General features: G+C 43.6%; 2 protein-coding genes across 2 annotated transcripts; one reads left to right on the top strand and one right to left on the bottom strand.

Moving 5' to 3' along the window:
• Positions 1-10,840: 10,840 nt before the first annotated feature.
• Apd-2 (apidermin 2) lies at positions 10,841-11,835 on the bottom strand. Its single transcript, XM_076383290.1, has 3 exons — positions 11,788-11,835; positions 11,377-11,548; positions 10,841-11,125 (listed from the first exon to the last, which is right to left on the bottom strand). The coding sequence occupies exons 1-3, from the start codon at positions 11,797-11,799 to the stop codon at positions 11,070-11,072; spliced, it is 240 nt and encodes a 79-aa protein (XP_076239405.1). The 5' UTR covers positions 11,800-11,835; the 3' UTR covers positions 10,841-11,069.
• A 2,706-nt stretch (positions 11,836-14,541) lies between these two features.
• LOC143182049 (uncharacterized) lies at positions 14,542-16,259 on the top strand. Its single transcript, XM_076382792.1, has 4 exons — positions 14,542-14,575; positions 14,619-14,963; positions 15,260-15,721; positions 16,024-16,259. The coding sequence occupies exons 1-4, from the start codon at positions 14,542-14,544 to the stop codon at positions 16,257-16,259; spliced, it is 1,077 nt and encodes a 358-aa protein (XP_076238907.1).
• Positions 16,260-21,662: the final 5,403 nt, after the last annotated feature.

A 21,662-nucleotide genomic window follows, 5' to 3' on the forward strand; every position in this document is an offset into this window, starting at 1 on the left:
TCGACCATCGCCATGACACCTATCGACTGATCTCCTCTGATGCCCATTTTGATACAGACCGCGCCACGATCTCCGTCATTTACCGCTAGTACCTCCCACCACTGTATCTTTTATATGTATTTTGTGTACATAACAATACTTCGTTTGTATTATTATATGTAATAATAAAAGCATGCCACTTTGGAGAGGAATCTGACAAATTTTCCTTCAATTATTGACCTCTATCACTTGGTTCCTTCATCTTTTACTTGGCCCTTTAGTTCTGGCTTATAAATGAGGCTCCATAATATAGGAGATCCATTTTAATGGATTAGACGAAGGGTAGAAAAATCATAGACCTCAATTATAACCATTTTCTAACTCAAGAGACGTACAGCTAGATATTTAGTTTCGTAGAAAGTACTTAAAGGAGCTACCTTCTTTTTGAATACAAGGAAATGAACTAGAGTAGCTCATTAGCTCAGTTCCTTATGAAAATTCCTATCCTCCACAAAAGTAGGTCTCCCAAATCATGAAATACCTCAAACAAACTACTGTATTACCAAGGATCCCCAAAGAACCGACACCAAGTGCTCCACTAGTGTCTTGTCCAGCAATTTCACGCTCGAGCTCATGGCAGAGACACCCACCGCTCTCCAGGTCAACATTGGTTTACGATTAAGGACCAAACGATTGCAGGCCATTGTTCTCGCTAGCGCGCCATCGCCTCGAAGGCCGTCAACACCGTCGTCCCCTATTTCGCGGTCCATTGTGTCGTCCTCGTGGAGGTGTGCAGTGGGCCGATGGCCGGCCACCTTCGCCAGTAATTGTAGGAAATTGCTCCAACGTCGCTCCAATCAGCCGTGTATTCTCTCTATCAGAGCAACGGGTGCTAGATCCCACTGATACCGAGCGTTTCCCTCCTGGCTTTGTCCCTCGATCACTGAGCGGCCACTGTGCACCCTCAATCTCCGTTTTCAACCACATTCGTTCTCGGGCCGCATGGATGCAAGGATGTGGCCTGTCTTCACGTTTCCTATACGTGTCAACACTCGAATTCTAGGCTAGTCCCAGCTCCAAAAGGATCACAGAGAAAATTATTAACACCATGTAACCATGCATTATCATCTCAAAGGGAAGTGTCCATCGGTGGTCAGATGAAGAGCAACAAGTGCAGTCAGTCGTTAAATCGGACAGTTTATGCACGAAGTGGCGAAAGTAGACGGTATTAGGGAATTGAGAGGCTGACCGCTTGTAGAATATGAAACTCAAGCAGCAAGAACCTCTGCCCTCTTCGGGATGAATATTTGACTGGCTTCTCTTGCGTCAATGTTTACCCGTGATCTTGCGTGGAATTAGAATTAGTCGAAGCTCTCGGGCATCGTGGTTAGGTTGCTGGAGAGCAAGTGACTTGCGATTATTCGAGGCTCTGTTGAGATAGAAAGCACTGGCTTCTGTCTGACCACTAGAGATCGACCTGCTGTGAGAGGGTGGATGATGAAAATTTGAATTATGGATCCCCTGCTAATGCTCGTGCTGTTTGCTTAACTCGAGAGCTGGTATTTCGTGATAGAGTCAATAATCACTAATTAGTTCAATTTTATAGCGCTCGTCACTTAGTTTTAATCCAAATAATCAGCTAGAGATGCGTCACGTTTTATCACCATAAAAGGACACCTTGTCTGTGAACTAAGGGCACGCTGCAACAAGTAGGAGACCTTAAATCGAATAGTCAGGTGCGCGAGACACGACGAATCCCATTATCGAACGTAATGGGCTAAGTGAACCTTGCAAATTTATGGTATTCGCTGTAATCGAGTTTCAGGATTACAACCTGTTTCGTGATATCTCGTTTCGCGCAGCGGTGTAATTAATTCGCGCTGTTGCTGCCAGCATTCGCGCGACGGAACTACGAGTCGTCTTTTCGTCGTCTCGTTTAATAGCTCACACAGACACTCGTCGGAGAAATTCTTCCATATGAAAATAGGTCGTGCCTAACGGCGTGACATTTCCCTCTGAAAAAATAGGTGGAAAGCGAAAGACGCGATTCAGGGTCAGAGTGGTGTATAAAAGCTGATATCGCGGGGTTAATTGACAGTCACACAATTAGTCTGATAGACAGTGTAGCGGAGAACCGAAGCAGCAACCATGAAATTTTTGGTAAGCCTCTAAATTATTATTTTTTACGCTAAAAATCTAAGTCAGATCACAAAATTACACTGAATCCGCGGAAAATTGATCAGAAGACCTTCAGAGTATATTTTTTCATAATTCTGTGATTTTCATCTGCAGGTACTTTTCGCAGCGGTCGCGACGGTCTGCTCAGCAGCCCCCAGCGCAGTCGTCAGCCCCGTCTTGGCTTCAATAGGCCTTGCAGGACCTGTAGTAGGTCCTGCTGTGGTCTCTGGCCCCGTGGCTGGAGCAGTTAAGGTGGCTGGTCCTGTCGCTGGACCAGCTGTAGTCACTGGTGCTGTGGCTGGACCCTCTGCTGTCGTTGGCTCTGTCGCTGTTCCCACTGTGGTATCTCATCCATTGGGTGCTGTTGTTGTTGGTAAGCCTCATCGATAGTTCACTTAGCCCCTTACAATATTTATAACATTCAAATTCCTTATATCACATATCCAAGTGTTATATTCTGTTCTACCATGAAATATCGTCATATCAAAATACACTTGTCTATTTAGTAATCTATTAACTGGATCTGTAGGTGGTGGAGTTGTTGCGCCAGCAAGCGTGGTCGCAGCTGCACCCGCAGTAGTAGCTGGACCTGCAGGTACGATCGTCACTGGTCCAGCAGCATCCGCGGTCGTCGCTGGTTCAGCAACCTCTACGGTCGTCGCTGGCCCAGCAACCTCTGCGGTCGTCGCTGGTCCAGCAACGTCTGCGGTCGTCGCAGGCCCAGTTACGAAGACAACAGTCGTCGGTGCCTCATCTTCCGCGGTCGTTACTGGAGGCCACGCTTGGTAATAAAATAGCAGCGAGTCTTCGACTTCTGATGCATATACCTCATGCCTGACTCAGGACTACAGAGACGACTTCATATTTTCCTATTATTTGTATATCACTGCCCATGTACCTATCCCTGAACATGTACCTTTATCTTAAATGTAATTGTGTAATTATATAAATAAACAAAGCCATACCCTATCTCAGTCTATTATATCTGAAATTATACTACCTTGAAAGACATATGTAATCAGGTTTCTATAGTAATTACTGCAATTTAGAATATTTTCACTAAAGGTCTAGTAATTCCTTCAACTGTCGATCCAAATTACAATCGAACTCAACCGATACGTGGGAACTCAGCTCGTTACTGTCCAAAAACACTGCAAACTGTTCGCTGAACAACCCAAATTGTATTTCGCGATGAACATCTAATGAACGCATCCCCAGTTCAAAACCAGTGCTGTAACATGCTCACTGAGCTGTACTCATCCTGCCACAGCATGCATACACGGTCCAGCATTCAAGCGTGCGCCATTAATTGTCCTGAACGTTTCCAAAACTCGGGCAAATACCGTGCAGAATATTTGGCGGAAGCGTGCACTCGATACATTACGAAGCAACGATTTCAGCCAATCACGGGCTAACAGCGCCCACGCAAAAAGCCACGTACGAATAATTTTGCAATCGCGCACGATTTCCAGGGCAGCGCCATGCTTAGACAACTCTCAGTTCGATCCCTCTAGCATCACCCTCATGAATATTTCAACACGCGCCTCCTCCGCCTTGCGGAACGAACCGAAACACGAAGAGGGCAAGGAGAGGCGATGGTTGCACCTGTGCATGCACCTCTGCGCCGTTTCGTCGAGATGCCCACGCGAAAAAATGCTTTGGAACAGGTAAAAGGGAAAACAATGCCCAGCGTGGCCCCTCGACGCAGTTACGCAGTCATAATCGGTTCACTGTCAAGTACGACGCGGGACAAGCCAGTCGATTGTCTGTCTGGATTTTTCCTGGTCTGTATCTGGTGGGACTGCTGCCATGGTTATGAGAGTGGAACGGATTTTCTCCTCAAGGATACCTAACGGTGCTCTCGGAACACGCGACGGAATTATGGAGCGATTGATGTCGGGTATGATAATCGATGTCGCAATGCACAATGGGCCGCGTGACATTATTGATGATGAAAAGTCTGGAGGATATTTCAGAGGCAATAGTTGTCGGGGGGAGGCAGAAGATTTGGTATGCGTGATACTATAGAGATAAGGGGAACATGTCGATGATAAGAAGGCCGAGTGAAATGCGCTGATACACCACACCCTTGATATGAATTCCTAGGGAAGTAGAGAACAAGATTCCTAATGGATTCTTAAATGCAGGAGCTCGGGGGACAAGTAGGCCCCTCCTGTCTAGTTGAAATGCTGGAATTAGTTTCAACGTGTATGTAACATATTAGAGAATTCGTACATGGTGAATTCAATATTGATTAATTAAACACCACTTTGCTGCCCCAACCTCGCGGCTAATGGTATGTTCAGACGCAATCGGATGCGCGAAACTATCTCGCAATATCGACTACAATGCTATGTACTCGCCGAGGACGAACTGTCCGCATGGCTTTGGCTATTCGCGCTTAATGTTCTGTTCGCGTGTCTACGGCCTGCACACGTATGTGCATTTACCTCCACAGCGATCCGTTTGTTACCACAATACGGCCGACCACGGCCAATGTTAACGTGCTAATTGTTTCAGCCACCTAATTATGGTCAATGACCGCCATCAATGCTGTTTGACACGGTGAGACTTGTAGGAAAAATAGTGAAAATCTATGTAAAGACACGGAAAATAAGAGAAAAAAAATGATTGTCAGGAACCATATGGATGGTTCCCACGAGCAGAGATGGAATCTCTCCCATGGCTTCCTTCCCTGAAATTATTAATCTAGAAGCATGAATTTAGCATTGTCGCTAATAACCGGGTCCCTTTATTATCCCTTGGAGGGTGACACGGATGCCCTTCGCGGACAAACAATCGCGAGAGGAGATCGTTCCTCCCCTATGAAAGGGAACGAGATGCAGCGTCACATGAACAGGGCCAGAATGATTCCGATAATCGATAGTCTTTGACACAAAGGGCAGAAGGAGCATTGAAAGTGTCCCGTCTGCGAGTTGAACGGATATACTTCAAAAGGAACCACCCCCGTGGTTCACAAAGACCTGAACTTTTCAATATCTCTGATTCGTCTCGGCTCTGGACGCGATTTCTGTCGGACTCTAGGGACATGAATTGAAGAGAAGCTGCTAGGACACTTTGGAATAGTATGAGGGGTGAATCTCCCTGGACAGATTCTATTTCCGTTTTACCTTGGCAACGAGGAAAATTGGGGTGTAATAAAGTGGAGCTGGGTGATGAAGGATTACCTGATTAAACAGTGGAGGAATGACAAATGAAGGGGTGGTGACACGAGAAGCTTACGTGATAAACTTTCTTTGAAATGAGGGAAGACATTTCCGCTTTATTACAGAAATATTTCATATCGGATAAAAATTTTACCATTGAAGAGAGAGTGTCCATAAAAACATACCTCGTTTAAGATCTCGATGCTTTTATGTGAAAATACTTCTCTCAATGAAAAATTACATCCATCAAAACGTTATGGAGTTTGTAAGAAAAATGTGCAACGTAAAAAGACAATAAACATTTTTGTTGGCATCTTATCTCGTTCATAGATATCAAGATATTGAAAAAGTATATGAGTCACAATTTTTTCGCATTAGAAACTATTATCGATAGATTTACAAGAATTAAGTGCTTTTGTTCTTTCTACCTCGTAGCTTCAATGAGTCTTGATTCTATGATCGCATAAAAACGTGTTCCAAAGAATCTAGAATAAAGACTCCCAGTAAAACTTCCCCAACAAATCTATCGATCCATCTCGCAAAGTTCGAGATTACAGTTCAGCCTTGCATCTCGCCAGCGGAGGGCTGGCGAACGTGAGCATCGTAAATTCGAGCAGGCGACGTAATAGCTCGTCGGCCGCGAGTCCCAACTTGACAAATCCGTTGCGCGTAATTACGTCGTTCCACGGCCACGCCAGTAGCCGAGATTCAAAGGACGGATTACAGTGGCCATCGTGAAAATCGGCGGAATACCAGAAAAAATGCTCGGCTCGACGGATTCGAAATAAAAGGGCGACACGTGGTCGCCCTCGAAACGACCAGCCCACCCCCTGTTTCATTTCACCCTGCTCGATCGTTTACCCTTTGCAGCGAGGATTTTTTTTATTTCAAACGCGACATTTCGAACGTGCTCCGTGGTCGAAAATCAGTTTCGCTCTTTTGCTTCTAGAATAAAGGGAAAACTCGCACCAATTTGTTTCAGCAGAATTCTTCTCTGCAGGGAATCGACGTGGAAATTAGTTTGTACGACTGTAAATGTAATGGTCGTGAATCATTTTGATTTGATATCAAGATATCGTTGAGAGCTGCAGGATTATTCCAGTAGGATAATTGGTAAATGCTATAAACAGTTAGTATTGCATTCAGAATATTCAATTTACAGTATTTATTGTTACAGCTGTAATTAAATTTTACATAATGAGAGTCGTATATATTTTTGATTGCAATTAAGATACGTAGATTATATGCTCTTACGTGTATAATATTTGGATTAGTATAATAGTAACTTAAAATATTTTGTCAAAGTTCTCAAAACATGTCACCAAAAGGAGCGTTGTTAAAAGTGCGCTGCAGCAGCTGATTTGGGCCAAACACAGAGTCTTGTCTCAGGACAGGACCTGGTCCAAAGCTGATTCCTGGTCGCCTGAAAGGGTTCTGTCCGTATCCGAAAGGCCTCCTCATACGGTCAAAACCTAACTCAAAATCTGGCCTCAATATGGGGCTTGAGCTCAAATCAAAAGGCGATCTTCGCAGAGGATCAATGGTGAAGGAATCAAATCCTGGTCGCGGCATAAAACTTGAGCCGAAATCAAAACTTGGTCTCCTTAGAGGGCTTGCAACGAGATCAAGATTTTGTTTGCGGCTAATACCCAAGTTCGCATCAAGGTCTGGCCTTCCCACAGGACCTACACCAAATCCTGAACCCAATTGTGAACCCAATCCTGAACTCAATTGTGGACTCAATCCTGAACCCAGTTGTGGACCCAATTGTGGACCCAATCCTGAACTCAATTGTGGACCCAATTGTGGACCCAATCCTGAGCCCAATCCTGAATTCAATGCTGAAGACAATCCTGAAGTCAATCCTGAATTCAAGCTTGAACCCAATCCACCTAATCCTGGTGCAGGCTGTGGTACAGTACCAACTTGAGCTCCTGCTGCGACTGATACGCCATTATCACTTGGAAGAATTCCAGGTAGGTCTGAAAGCGAATTATTCCATTCTTCTCTTTTCTTACTTAGAAGTAAATTATGTCTGAACATACCAATACGATCTCTACTGAATTTATCGAATTGTGGCCCCCTGTTGGTATCGTAGACGCGGGGCATGGGTTCAGCCTTGATCCCTTGCATCGTCTACAAGAAATTTCTTTAATTAATATATATTCTCGATGGATATTTAATAGAATACTTTAGAAAAATACGTTTCTCGTATTTTAATACTGCAATACTTACATGCAGAGATATAAGAAGCAGAATGCTAAAGGAAACAACTTTCCTTCCAGCCATGATGCCAGGAAGAAGCTCCTTCAATTTCCAAATTGAAGCTGCTGTAGTCAGTTAAAAAACTGCACGATTTCGAATGATTTCCAACACTTCCAAGCTACCTTATATACCTCATCGACCAAAAAAGAAACCAAATAATCTCACTGCACACAGCTTTGACGTAGCTAATTCCTCCATAATCAATAAAAACACATTCTGTTATTTCATATCCCTCACGATTTTTCATCCACATATCAAAAGCAGACGTCAGCGTACGTGCTTCACGCGGATCGTCTTCGAAACAAAATCCGACACCAAGGAACTCCGCGGAATGAATGCACGCGCCACGAACGCGTGCAATCAACAAACACTGACGATAACGATGTTTCATAACACGCTCTTCCAAGTATATAAAAGGTCGATTCAAGACCTCGCGCGATCCCAATTTTCCGCCCATTCGCCTGGAGCATATTGTCATTTAATTAAGAGAATTTCGCGAGCAGTTTAGCTAATAATTACTGTTGCACAGCGCGGTTATTAAATTTATCAAAATGACTTGTACAGTGTTTCGCATTGAGGATGAGCCAAGAATCACCGGCAAAGTCATAGCGGTACACGTTGCTGGCCGCCAAGGAAAATTCTGTTCCCTTACAGCAACCGTTATTGCGGTAACAGGCGGTAGAGACCATTCGAGGCTGATACACGTCCCTGCGTGATAACAGCACCTCTGGCCATGACGTTGGGACCCGGAACTCGCCTACTCTAATCCCGTCCGTCTGTGACCGCACCCTGGCTTATTTATTATTCCTACTTTCATGCGGGGTTGAAGGTTGTTGCATCGTTGACGAGCTTTTCATCGACGCTGCTCGGGTATATAAAGCATCGTGTCGCGAGGGTTCAGCATCAGTCTAGCAACCAGCCGAAGACTAACCCAGAATCATCATGAAGTACTTGGTGAGATATACTACAGAATTATTAGTCTACTCTTCAGTGACACTTTCATTATTCCGCTCTTAGGGTCTGTATCATTTTCTCATCTATTCTGGTCATTACTAATCGAGAAATGAAGATTCCAAGTACACATAGGTGAGACCTCTTCCAGGTCACATGAAAATTAGAATCAGAAGAAATTCTAATAAAATTCCTAGCTCCTTAGAGGGTGTATCATAATCTCCTAAGTTAGTGGAAATAATCCAGGCTCTCATTAGTCCTAAAACTATAATTCCAGCTCGTCCTCGTCGCCGCCCTGGCCGTTGCCGCCGCCAACCCCGAACGTGAACGTCGCTCCATCGCCTGGGGCTCTGGGGCCGTAGTCCTTGGTGGAGTGGTCCCTGGCGTGGCTGTTGCAGGCCCAGTAGCTCCTGCGACTGCGGTGATTGGACCTTCTGCTGGAGCTACGGCTGTCGTTGGACCAAACGCTGGTTCTGCTGTGATTGCTGGCCCTGGCGCTGGTGCTGCTGCGGTTGTGGGACCAGCTGCCGGTAAGTACCTTTATCTTATCTCCTTAGACTGCCTTTGTATAGAAGAATTAGCGTTGTGAGTACTGTAATCTTGTGATTACTTTTATAGTTAACTAATAGAGAAGGAACTACATTTGGTAAAGTGACATTCGAGATAATTGTTTAATTTATTTCTTGAGGAGGGATTTTAAGGACTTATGGGTGGTCTCTAGAACTGGTCCAGAGTCTCTTATTTTCGTCTCGAAGCATGACCGTTACTTTTGTAATTCTCTTATGTAATTGTGTCCCAGCCAGATAGATAATTGAATGCTTTTTCTCAAAAGGACCCACGGTCGTCGCTGGACCCTCTGGCACAGTGGTGGCCCCTGGAGCTGGTGTCTTAGGACTCTGGTAGAGCATCCATATAGTCTGGATTCGGCCTCCCTTACTCGAACGATCTCTCGTCACATTGCAAGCGGCTTCTCCACCGACCTCTCTCCACGAGACTTCGACCAAAGCTCGGCGTTGTTTGGAGCAGCAGATACCTCCGAGCCCTTAGTTCTTTTAACGATGATTAGTCTCCCCCTGATTCGCACGGACAACGCTCGAGTTTCCTCGAGGTTCTACGACGAATATCTTTCTTGTATCCATGCTCCTATTATGCTTTTATACGACAATAAATGAAATCCCACTGTACTTCTCTGCGTACTTCATTCGTTTTTAGCTCGTATAATTGTTCTGAGTAAACGACGTTGAATCGTTAAATTTATATTAAACGCCAACACGAGTAGGCACACAAGTTATGTGCACGTCGCCCTCGTGAGGGACCAGTTACTCCAGTTTCTATTTTCAATTTAGATACTATCTATTTCTATTTAGATTGTTAAACGCATTGCAACCCACGGACGCGGCAAATGAAAGGATACATAAAATAATGGATCTGCTGGAGTAGTTGAACTGGAGCCTGTTGCACTCCAAACACTGCAATTTATTGTCAGCAGGCAAACAAATTTTTTGTAATAATGAACAAGTTCTGCAAATCGTAATTTCGAGGGAAAAATTCTCCGTATTGAACGAGAGGACGCGCTTCATCTAATTAAGGGTATAATGGGTGAACAGTTAGTTTAAATGGAATACGCTAATTAGTCATAATTGCACTTGTTGCTTCGACGGGCTTGGCTAATGAACAGAATATTTCCATAGCAGAATTACAAATAAAGTATTCGATATAATATTACTGTTTAGCAATTAATACATAAGTAGGATTCCGATAAGGAGATTTTATCTATTATTTACTGGAATGCAAAATTCATTGAATTTGATGGGCGTTGTAATTTTAGAAGTGGTACTATTGTGAGAGTATGAGTTCTACAGATAGAATTAAACTAAAATTTACTATTCACGTACAATTAATTTGATTGAGTAATTCTGGCAAATTAGATACTCGTTTGGACATGATTCTCCAAACTGCCCTTAAATGCTCTCGCGAAATACGAACCATTTCCTGTATACATACTTAGCTAATTAATTCTACCCTGGGGATGCTTTTACAGTTACTGCATTATAATCCCCTACTTTTGTATTAACAATAAATTATAGAATCAATGAACAACTATTTATTAGACTAACATAATAAGTCTTTGACTTTCAATCTGTGACCCGTATTATAATTTACAATAATTCAGACCAGAAATTCTGCGAAAATATCACAGTAAAAAATGGTCAGTACTTTTATTATAAACTATCGTATGTTCAAGGTACGGTATTGGTAGAAAGTAGGTGGTATCGAGCAGAAGTCAGACATAATGTAATATTTAAGATAAGTTTATTATCAGATGGTAAATTTTAAACATGAAAAGGGAAGGGGTAATACAATTTTCCATCGTGCCAATCGCAGGGGTTCGAATGGAACTGCGGCCAAAAGAAGGGCGGGGTGTTGGATGTCACCAATCGCTGAATTTTATAAGATGAGAATACTCCCATCGTCGAACTTCATTATAATACTTCAGGTCCAGGATACGCCAAGGGTGTTAGGTAGCTTTTACCACGCCTTCAATGCCCAAGGTGCAGCAAGGGCTGGGGCGGCTACAAGGGCGGCTGAAAGAAATATGAAACGTCAGACGATTCCAACAACTGTCTTCACAGTTACAGAATTACGAAGGAACAATCAAACTTCTGCAGAAGAAATTTACTACTCTTCGAGTGACGAACTTCAATATCTATTCTTCTAACAGATGAACTCGAAGAGAGCTTCACTTAGAAAATACATCTCGAAGCAATTTCATTTCTCGAACAAGTGATAACTAAAGACGAGCACCACTCAGGAATAATCGAGCTATTATACTTACGGGCAGCGAGGAGCTTGGGACCAGTAGCCACGGCGATGGGAGCAGCAGCAATTTTGGGAGCAACCGCCCACGCAGCAGGGGCAGCCAAAGCTGGAGCCGCGAGGATTCCACGGCGTTCCCTCTCGGGTTCGGGGTAAGCCGCAACGACGGCGACGATGGCGAAGAGGATCATCTACGAAGAGTCAATCCCTCGGTCAGCCATGTTCAAACAGGCAGACGATAAATACTGTCTAAGGCTGTGGTAACAGTGGATGCGTTTTCTGACGAATATGTCCGAGTCATTTATCAAATGAGTGAGACAAGTTCACACATATTCGTCAGAAAGGATATTCACTGTAACCACAGCCTGAGTAATCGCACACTGTATCAGCGTTACGATTACAAACAGTCCAATAGGTAAATCGCTCTTACCAAGTATTTCATTTTGATGGTTGTGGTGGGTTGCTCGAGCTTCTTCGAACTAGAAAATTCAAGCGACTGATGAAAATCCCTGGTAGGACTTTGTCTTTTATACTCTTATTTTCCTACCTATACAGTCCAGGCTGTACACGTCATCCACCCCGTACGAACCCGTGTCAGCCCGCTTCAGAGTGGCCAGGCTGTAACAGTGTGTCGCGAGCGGGCGTGGTCGGGACTTGAATCCGTAAATCAAGACACCGATCTGAAACGATGAACTCGCACAACGCCAATGTTGCATCAGAAATCTCTGTGCAGCACGGCGTGCACGCAACGCAGCGCGAATGTTGCAGAAGTTTCGCGTCGGAAAAAGGGGGTCACTTCTATTTGCATATTTTACTGCCGCCAGATTTTTTCGCCTTCGTCTGGCCGTTGTGTCCGACCGGCCAATGCCGCGGAAAAGGTGCGAGGCGGGACGAAAAAGAAAAATCTTTATTTTTTTCGCCGGGCGCGCGCACAATTTAGGATTCGACTATAAGATGCAATCCGCGGCGGGTGTTGCGACATCGACTTTCAATTCTGCGTGAGACGGCCTTGAATACGCGCGACCGTTAACTAAAATGTTCGGTCAGCGCTATAATGTTGAAAAGCAGGAAATCCTGCCTTGAAAGTCTAGTCGAACGTTACAACACAGCTGAGCAATCGCCTGCTGTCCACGTGCTTCTAATTCACCTTCATTTTTTCACCAGGCTACTTTTCAAACTGGTATTGTTTATAATCGATGAGCAATATTTTGATCGTGAGCTTGCGATACGGAGCAGCGGATTGACTGAGTGCTTCTTCATTGCAGATCCTCTGGGTGCAAGGGTGAGACTTTACAAAACACTGTATTTCATATTTTCTTGCATTTCTCACTTGATAACACTATCATTATCTGTATTGATAATTAAATTACACAGGTCATCAATAGTCTTCGAGACTAGTTTACCAAAATGATTGATAATGACAGCTGGACCAGCACAGCAAATAGTCTGTCCTGGATCACAGGCAAAGCACAGTAAAAAGGTAACCAGTATGCAAACTTTGTTAAAATATAGTTATACCAATTGACCTAACTAGCCCCAACGAGATTCCTTTTTTCTAATCTTCAAGAACAGCTATCACTTGCAAGCAGGATTAGCATAGCAGCTCAGGCTTTGTTCTGATTTACAGCGTACGGAATTCCAAAGATTTCGCATCCTGGTCTAGAAAACAGGGCGCGGTGACCTTTTTTTCTTGACTCATCACGAGGGGTTACACGTAATGGACTATATAACGGTTCAATCCGGTTCGTAAAGGATCAGTGCTGGGACGCTTATGCGAGACTGGACAACGAAAGCTTTCGAAGGAAGAAGGATAATAGGAGACATGGAGCTGTCGGTAAGAGGGGAAAGTTTATCGCGTCTCATCGGTCGAAGAAGGGATTGTTACGAAAACAGAATCCTCGCGCTCCTGATGAGAAAACTTTAACGCGTTAGCCTGTAATGCAGTCCCGTGTCTTCTGTGAAACATGGACGGCTATCCCTATTCCTGACCAATGTTCCTTGATATATAGAACGGTATTCGCAGGCAGTCGGATAATTGAAACGTACGACCGCGTTCTGTAACTTTGATTAAGATGGGTTGTGTATCGATTTCACTTAACTGCACTTCGCCAGAGATGCAGATTACTTATTGCAATCCTGCTGTGAAAATTATACAGCAGAATAAATCTTTGACCATTCTATACCTCAGAGCCAGAATAACCCAAGTCCATTTTTGCTATGTTTCAAGACAGCCAAAAAACAAGTACGATTACCCATTTCTTAACATTATACTTCACTTATAACGTAACTTCATTAAATACCTGTTATTCTAATAAAATGAAGAAAAGCAATAAGATCCTATATGAAACTTAATTTTGAAAAGAAAATGGACTTGGAATAGTCTGGCTCTAAGGTAGAACATTTTACTGCTAGTTACAAGAAGCTAGAAGTTCAATGTTCAAAAAAAAATAGCAGTTAAATTTTTTGATCATTTCTTAATTCCTCAGTATCAATTCGAATAATAAACAGTAGAGTAACACGAGTTAGAGTTTCAGGACTCCTAATAAGCTTCCCTAAGCTCAAGTTTCCATGGACCACCATCCCACCCTGCAACTTGTTAAGTAGCCAATCCACCTAAGAGAATACGGAGTTGCTTTGAGCAAGCGTTTGTGATGGTCCTAAAACGTTGTACCAAATGCTGTCCACGTAAGGGTACGTAACCGCGGTGGCGAAAATGTGTTCATGCACGGCACGTCTGCAGGGAATCGAGTTATGCAAATTCCTGATGCATACAACTCTATCCGTAACCATTGGGTGAGATGCGTACGGGATATTGTTCTCGAATCATCTGAGCCGTTGACGGCGGCTGACAACAATGAGTACCCTCGGCTAAGCTCTCATCAACCGAGTTACTCCAGTTACGCGAATAGTAATAGGAGAGAGAATGCGTTGATTGGACGTATAAGCAATAATTGGTCCTCAAACCGACTCAATTGATCCCAAAATCACGGCATCAGAAATGATATAGCTAAATGGTCTGATATAGTATGCTCGAGCAACTTAGACTAAGAGATTCTGTCATTCCCTAAGCCCTACTGTTCAAGATACTACCTTCCTAAGCCAACTTTGATAATATCCTCGATCTCAATAGCAATTATCGACCAGACACGAAAGTGTCTCCAGCTCGACTTAATATGAGATATTTATGACCAAGATTATGAGAAAACATTCCAACTATTGTGTCGCGGGCCGTCCCACGTAGCCAGCCTAGATAACGTGCAGCCAGTGACGCTCGTCTTAATAAATCACGCCTTATCCGTTTTCAGTTGCAGTTAACGGCATCGATCCTCCTAACATCCGTTTGCGCCAGTGGCTGGCCTTATCATGAAATAGTGGGCGTCGCGCAATCGGCAACGCCAGTATTCGTTGCGCCAGTTTATGGAGTCGCACCTGCAGTCAGCCTGTTGGACCCAGAAAAAGAAGCTGAAACCGTGGTCGCTGGACCAGTCACAGGGACCACGATCGTCGAGGGTTCATCTTCTGGTCCAGTAACCATCGTGTCCCCTGGCAGCGTTAGCGAAACACCTGTGAATCCCCCTCCACCGACGCTAAGTAATTTACTGTTTAGTAAAACTCCAAAAAGACACTAAATAAAATCCTAGGAATACTACAAGTTCAAAGCATTGAAAATAGAAGACAAGTTTCTAGATATATTTCCATATGAGATTCAATGTTGCACGATCCTGCCGAGTTACGCAACTAGAGCCGTCAGTTTCTATGACTGCATACACATTTTACGAGACGCATAAACCGAAGAATTTATAGCAACCGTTTTCTTGGCGAAACGCAGATTTGACGTGCTCATAAATTATAATATATTTCGAAAAGGTAAAATTGTGAAAGAAAGACCTATTTTTCCACAGAGCTCGTCGACGAGGATGCAGTCCTCATTAAGGGTGCATCAGCTGGACCAGTAACGCTGGTCGCTCCTTCCGACAATCACGCAATCGATAATGCACTGTCAGCACCAGCGGAAACAAAGAAAGGGGCTGTTGCAACGTCAGCACAGGCAGGTGTCGCAATCGAAAACGCAGAAGTATCATCAGCCGCGACAGCATCGGCGAACGTGACGGTGGTTAGCGAGACAATAGGCGTAGCTACAGCGAAGGCTGTAATAGGGCCCTCCACTGGGCCCATAATCATCCGCGGCCCGACTGCGCCGCCGTTACCGACAACTGTTGCTGTCACGACACCAGCAACTGTCGCCACTTCGACTAGCGCCTCTGTTAGTGTAGCCTCCAGTGCTGTCGCTAATGCATCGATATCTAGCACAGTCGAAGAAGAGAAGAGACCCGATGCTGCAGGTAAATCACTGAAGTCCTTTGGTTTCTATTTACACTGCTTTCTCGATATATATTTAGAGCTCACTGATAAATTTATAGCAAGAGTTTCTAGGGTCAGTTCATGCTATGTATAGTTCAGTTTAACTAACAGTAAATGAATCTTGCATCACAAGTGACTCTAACAGAAGCTTATAACAAGGGAACACTACTCTAAGCTCCATTACCTCAATAGGAGATATAGCATCGTTCTATAAATGAAACTGTTCAGTTTAAAGGGAAGTGTAAACCGAGTAGCAGTACCAAAACTCAACCCATTGATCTGTATTTGCTTTCAGACCCAGCAGAGACGACGATACTGAAGAGTTCAGCGTCCAGCTCAGCTTCTGTGACGCAGAATTCTGGGAATTCCGTAGTTTCCGCCACGGCAGGAGTTAATTTGATTACGTCCCCAGTCGTGGAGGCACCCTTAAGCAACGTGGTCGTATCAGCGCCCCCGATCCCTAGCGCGGTCGTTTCCGGGCCCTCAGGGAGCATTTCCAGGGCCGCTGCTTCCGTGTTGCTGCTCAAGGCGCCGCTCTAGGCGTCACTGCGGCGCCGAGGCTCGCTGTTTCTCGCGGGGGTGACGGGAAAATCGCGATTAATCGCCGCTCGGTTTCGATCTGCTCCGTGCACGAGTGACACGGCGTGTTGGCCTCTCTAAAGAGAGTTCTTCGCGCGGGGGAAAAGGAGCGCATTCGTTGACATTGCGTCGGCGATCGCGGCGATGCATGAAAGAAGGAAGGGAAATGTTGCAGCGCGGGACACGCTCGAAGCTGTTGGCATTGATGGCCAGACGTTACTTTCTCGTCGATTGCTGCTCGCGTACAATGGCCACGGTTTTTCTACCTCCTCGAGTCATTGAATATTCCCTTATCGCGTTTTTCACGCGTTTGCACACGACCAGCAAAGAAAATAACATTGGAAGTGAATTAACGAGCTGCTGGCTGACACGCTCGCGAAGAGATACTGGAGCGATAGGGACAAACCGGAAATGCATGACATAAATTATTCAAGGGGAAACAACTCACTTAGTATTTATGGAAACATGGTGCTACTAACTTTGAAACAGAAGGAAAAGGGTGTTAGAAATTTAAGGATTATGTTGAGAATCCCAGAGATGAAGACCAGACTATACGAGTACAAAGTTCAATTACTAACCCTTGATAATAGCAAATATACGGGGGAGGGATTGTTTAATTTTTTAATTGAAGAAATAGGATGGTTGTATTTAAGTTATCTTAGCAAATAAGAGATACTCTACGTTTCCTAAAGCACAAAAGGAATAAAGTAATAAAGGAGAAGATAAGGAATTGCTAACCCTTGACAATATACACACAGGGGAGGAATGACTAAATTAAAGAAAATAAAAAATAACCTTCTGTACTCTTTACCACTTAAACAGTCATCTGTTTTACTAAACAGGAAATAAGCTTCGTTTCTCATAAAGCGAGATACAATGGCTTAATACAATTGCTAATCCAAAGGTACTCGGGCAACAAACGCAGCCGTTTGATCTACCGTAACAATGAGTTCGACTATTATTGCAAACGACAACAGACCCCTTTGATGAAATTATATTTATTTTCGTAATCTAGTTAGTCAGCTCGCGGTTAGAGCAATCCAACAATTGGCGCAACCTCTACTTTGGGTTAAATCATAGCAAACAAGCCGATCCTGAACCATACGATTAAACTTGAAACTCAATTATTCTGCTTTCACTAAGTAAACAGTGTTGAAATTGGCTCGTGCATAGAGTTTTGCTCCATACATGACAGAGAGCTAACGTTTGCCACTGACTCGCGAGGTTTGAATCTCTTCCAAACACTCTGACCAAAAGCACTTCCCACAGTTTTCCTAGGCCCTACTTGCTGACCGTAGAGAACACTCACTCAAAGTATTATTCTCGTCTACTAGAGCTTTCACGCTTATTCTGGAATAAAATTTATGTACCTCGATCAGAATAAGAGAATATGATAATATGTGGATGTAAGAGAACAACCACAGAGAGAGTACGAAGGATCTTGAAAGGAAACGATCGCTTAGTAGACAGGAGGGAGCAATCTTATCGCAGGAAGTGACAGGAGGCAGACTGAACACTGCTACTGCTCTTTACATGTAATATATTTGGTAAACAGTTGGCTCAATGTAAGGAGATAATTAGAAAACACAAGACAGAGTTATCATTGCTATATGAATATTCAATTCAGACTATACTTGCGCAAGCTTACATAATGGAACACTTTAGGGTACAAAGTTCTACAATTTATATTTTTTGTCATATGGCTCAGCCAGTCAATAGATCACCTAGTGCAGGAACTGTGAGCGGTGCAGCAAGTGGGCCTCCACCAAGTAGACCTCCACCAAGTGGACCTGCACCAAGTGGGCCTCTACCAAATCGACCATTTCCTCCGAGGATACCATTTTGTGTGAAGACATTTTCGTGTGCAAGCCCAAGGGGATTGGCCATAGATACACTTACAAGTTTCCCTATTCTGTCTAAAGCAGGCAAACTGTTCCTAAAGATACCCATAAGCTCTTTCCTTATGAGTGGATTTCCCAGAATGGCGGCTTCAAAGTGTTTCTCTAATTCTGGTGACTTGTTAATCATATCTAGCATGCGGAGTAAAGAAATGGCCTCAGACCCTTGTACCATCTATAAAAGATGTTTCATCAGTCGTTAATAATGGACGTCACAGGTTGTGTAGTAGGAAATATAAAACTGACGATGAGCACACGTAGAAGAAGCATTAATTAAAAACGAAGAGATTTTTTAATCCTGCAATTCTTTTCCATGTACGAATTAAACATTTCTTCTCCATCTCAAATGAATGTATCTCTCGTTGAATATACGAATGCTACAGCTCGTTCGTTTCAATTTAATGCTTTAATGCTTCATTCTCGTCTGTCAGAGCCATATTCATCCACCATGTTGCACAATGCATACCACACATTTCCAATATTCGAACGCGCCTTGTTTCTTAAGTAAACATTTCACTGGTCATTTGAATTTCCGACAGAGAAGGGTATTCGACAAAAATTGAGGAGTATGAAGAAAATGTGAAAATATTACTTGGGGAAATCAGTTATTAATATTTCAAAGGAGATCACTAAAAATAGATGTTCCCTACATTTTCTCCCTCCCATTCAATCAAAAAACATGTAGCACACTTACGTGAAGGAAGACAGTGACAGAAACCAATAAAATCAAGGGAGCGATCCTCTTTTGACTCATGATACTAGAAACAGTTTCCTTCGATTCGCAAATTCAAGGAACTGTATTATTAATTCAATAACTTCACGATATCGACTACTTAACAATCCCCTGGGTACCTTTATATACCTTATTCTACGGAACGTTATCAACGAATTTGATAACTACTCTCATCATCCTGTTTTCTTCCCAGTGCCTTGTCAAAGTATCAAACTCAAAACACACGCAATAAACACGTTCAGCAAACGTGCTCGGCTCTCATGGATTACCTCCTATGTGAAACTTGATCCAAAACGGTTCTCCAAGCAGATGGAACGTGTCGGAATTTTACGCCAATGCTATCGGTGTTTTATAATACACCTTGCTACATATTTATAGCGAGGTCGGCGCAGAAACTCACGTGTCTGCAATTTTAGCGATTCAAACGTGTCGCGTTTCGATCGATGGAAGATTCATGGAGCCGCGACCGCACTTTTCCCAGCCTGAGCGAATATTTTATAACCGACGTATCGTCAACGAATAGTTCATTTTTGCGGAATCATTGAATCGACTGAACTGTAAACAACCGCCGCGCGGTTACATCGGCAGGAGAGTGGACGGGCAACGTTTCACGCAGAAACTGAAGTGCGCTCGTACATTCGCGGCAAAAAGCTATCATTAACTGCAATTCGTCCGACCACCCTTTTTCCCTGTTTCTATTGTTCGACCCAACATTCGCCCACATTTTTTCTTTCACATTCGATAGTTATTATTTCAAGCTTCACCCCTAGCTTGAACTCAGAACAGTGCAGCGACAGTCCTTTAATGATTTCTCGTGACACAAATGCATATGCCAATTTAATCGTTCGATACAATTAAACTTGCAAGGTTGCAACTTGGAGCATTTGAGATGGTATTGAAAAAATAGCAAATAGAAGTGTGAATCTTTGATATGTAATACAGACAATATTTTTGAATTGTAGAATAAATGAGAGTATTTGATTTTTTGAATGCATAAAATATGTTTCCTAAGAGCAATCTTTTAAAAATTTAATCTATCGATCGAATACGTCATGGATGCCTATAAATCACAAATAGCAATTAAACTCAGTGAAGTATTGGTGCAGCGCTTTGTAGGCATGAATAATCAGTATGAGACATACGACATAGCGTAAAAGGAGCAAGGTGGGAGGAGGAGAATATAATAAAAAGGGAAAGTGTGCTGCTCAAAGTCTGCTAGAGGACTCATTAGGAGCTATCTAGCAGGTCCACAGTACAGTCTCTAAGATACTCGATCTCAGAAATCATCGATACCGCCATATTGAAATATACAGATGCTTAGATACTGCAGACAGTTGCTAGCTCGAGCATTAGGCAGGAAGAAAGAATAACTCGACGGCCTTGGTAGTTGAATCGATTCAGGTTCTAATCCTGGTCCAGCAAACCGGTCTAATTTTTCCTGCTGGTTCTCTTTTCATCGATTTCTTACAAGCTTGTTCTACAGTCCTTGATTCTATTTTTTCTGCTCTTTGAACCGCTATTCTCCCTCATATACTCCACCTCCTTGTTCCCTCTGCAAAAAATGTTTTCCAATACGAGACGCCGAAGACAAGAAATACAGTAGCTCGAGACACCTGTGGCCAGCCAATCAGCGCGACTATGAGCTACTCAATAGGAAACGATAGAAATCACTTATTATCGGAAAGGCGAGGGATCGAGCACACCACTCAAAGCGCAATCCTGGCGCCCAGCAGACGCTTCCTCGTGTGTATGTTCAGCAGGCTAGGGTCGACAGTGGCGCGACGGGAATTAATTCGGGGCTGAGAGTCGACACGTTTCATCCCCTTCTTCCCCAGCACCCGTGGCTCGCGTGCAAATGCAGGGAGTGGGGCGGTCAGGCGAGACAACAATGAATCCCAATAAACGAGGCAATTTTACGGTAACACGGAGAAAAACAGGGGAAGTGTCGGCCGCTGGTAATTCTCGTAATGGCATGATGCGTTCCAGCGCTGGATCCACTTTGCTCTAATGCATTCTGGGTCCGAAACCGCCGACAATGCGCAGCCCTCGAAAATAATACCAACCCAATCGCAATCGTGTTCTGTGTTCAACCAACGGTCAATTAATGCAGTTTTTAATAATTCCCACCCCTGTAGATATTCACGTTCGATGATAATTGGCACACGATGTCTGGTAGCTACCATTGTACGTGTTTAAAAATTTGCTGATGACACGAGTTGATTTCCTCCCTTTCATTTTTTGTGAGGGATGCCAAGAGGACTCTGATGGATGGGTAAATTTGCTATGGAAATATTTTACCGAGGATCCAGACAGGGAGGCGTGATTTTGAGCTGACAACTGATGCTCGCGCAAAGTGGTCGCGATGAATGCAGCGAATTTGTAAGTTCTTCACACGGCTGGCAATAAATCGCTGTCGACTCGGATCGCGTGCGATCCTGAGATGTGTCTTTAAGTATCACTCTTCTCTTCCTGGAGGAACGTGAGACTATTCCTCGAGGCAAACAGACACTGTAAACCTGCTTGGCACGTCGAGTGCTGGGGCAGCGACAGGTGATTGACACGATCAGATTTAATTAAACGTTTCAGAGAGTCTGAATGATAGGAATGAAAGGAAATTAGTTGAATGTAAATGAGTAAATTACATAGGAAATAAACGATTGTAGACATCCTTTAAGACTCTAATTCTCAACTTAAAGGGGCTATTAATAAGATCCTACAGTGATTACCAGCAGA

The sequence above is a fragment of the Calliopsis andreniformis genome, chromosome 8 (genome assembly GCF_051401765.1).
Source record: "Calliopsis andreniformis isolate RMS-2024a chromosome 8, iyCalAndr_principal, whole genome shotgun sequence".
Lineage (NCBI taxonomy): Eukaryota > Metazoa > Arthropoda > Insecta > Hymenoptera > Andrenidae > Calliopsis > Calliopsis andreniformis.

What these genes read in the sequence shown, in the direction of transcription:
- Apd-2 (XM_076383290.1), bottom strand. An exon ending in TCCCAAGCTCCTCGCTGCCC is followed by an intron (nt 11,126 to 11,376) that starts GTAAGTATAATA and finishes TATTTCTTTCAG; the next exon opens with CCGCCCTTGTAGCCGCCCCA.
- LOC143182049 (XM_076382792.1), top strand. Translation starts at nt 14,542, where the DNA reads ATGACCAAGATTATGAGAAAACATTCCAACTATT. An exon ending in GAGAAAACATTCCAACTATT is followed by an intron (nt 14,576 to 14,618) that starts GTGTCGCGGGCC and finishes GATAACGTGCAG; the next exon opens with CCAGTGACGCTCGTCTTAAT. An exon ending in TAAATCACTGAAGTCCTTTG is followed by an intron (nt 15,722 to 16,023) that starts GTTTCTATTTAC and finishes CAGACCCAGCAG; the next exon opens with AGACGACGATACTGAAGAGT.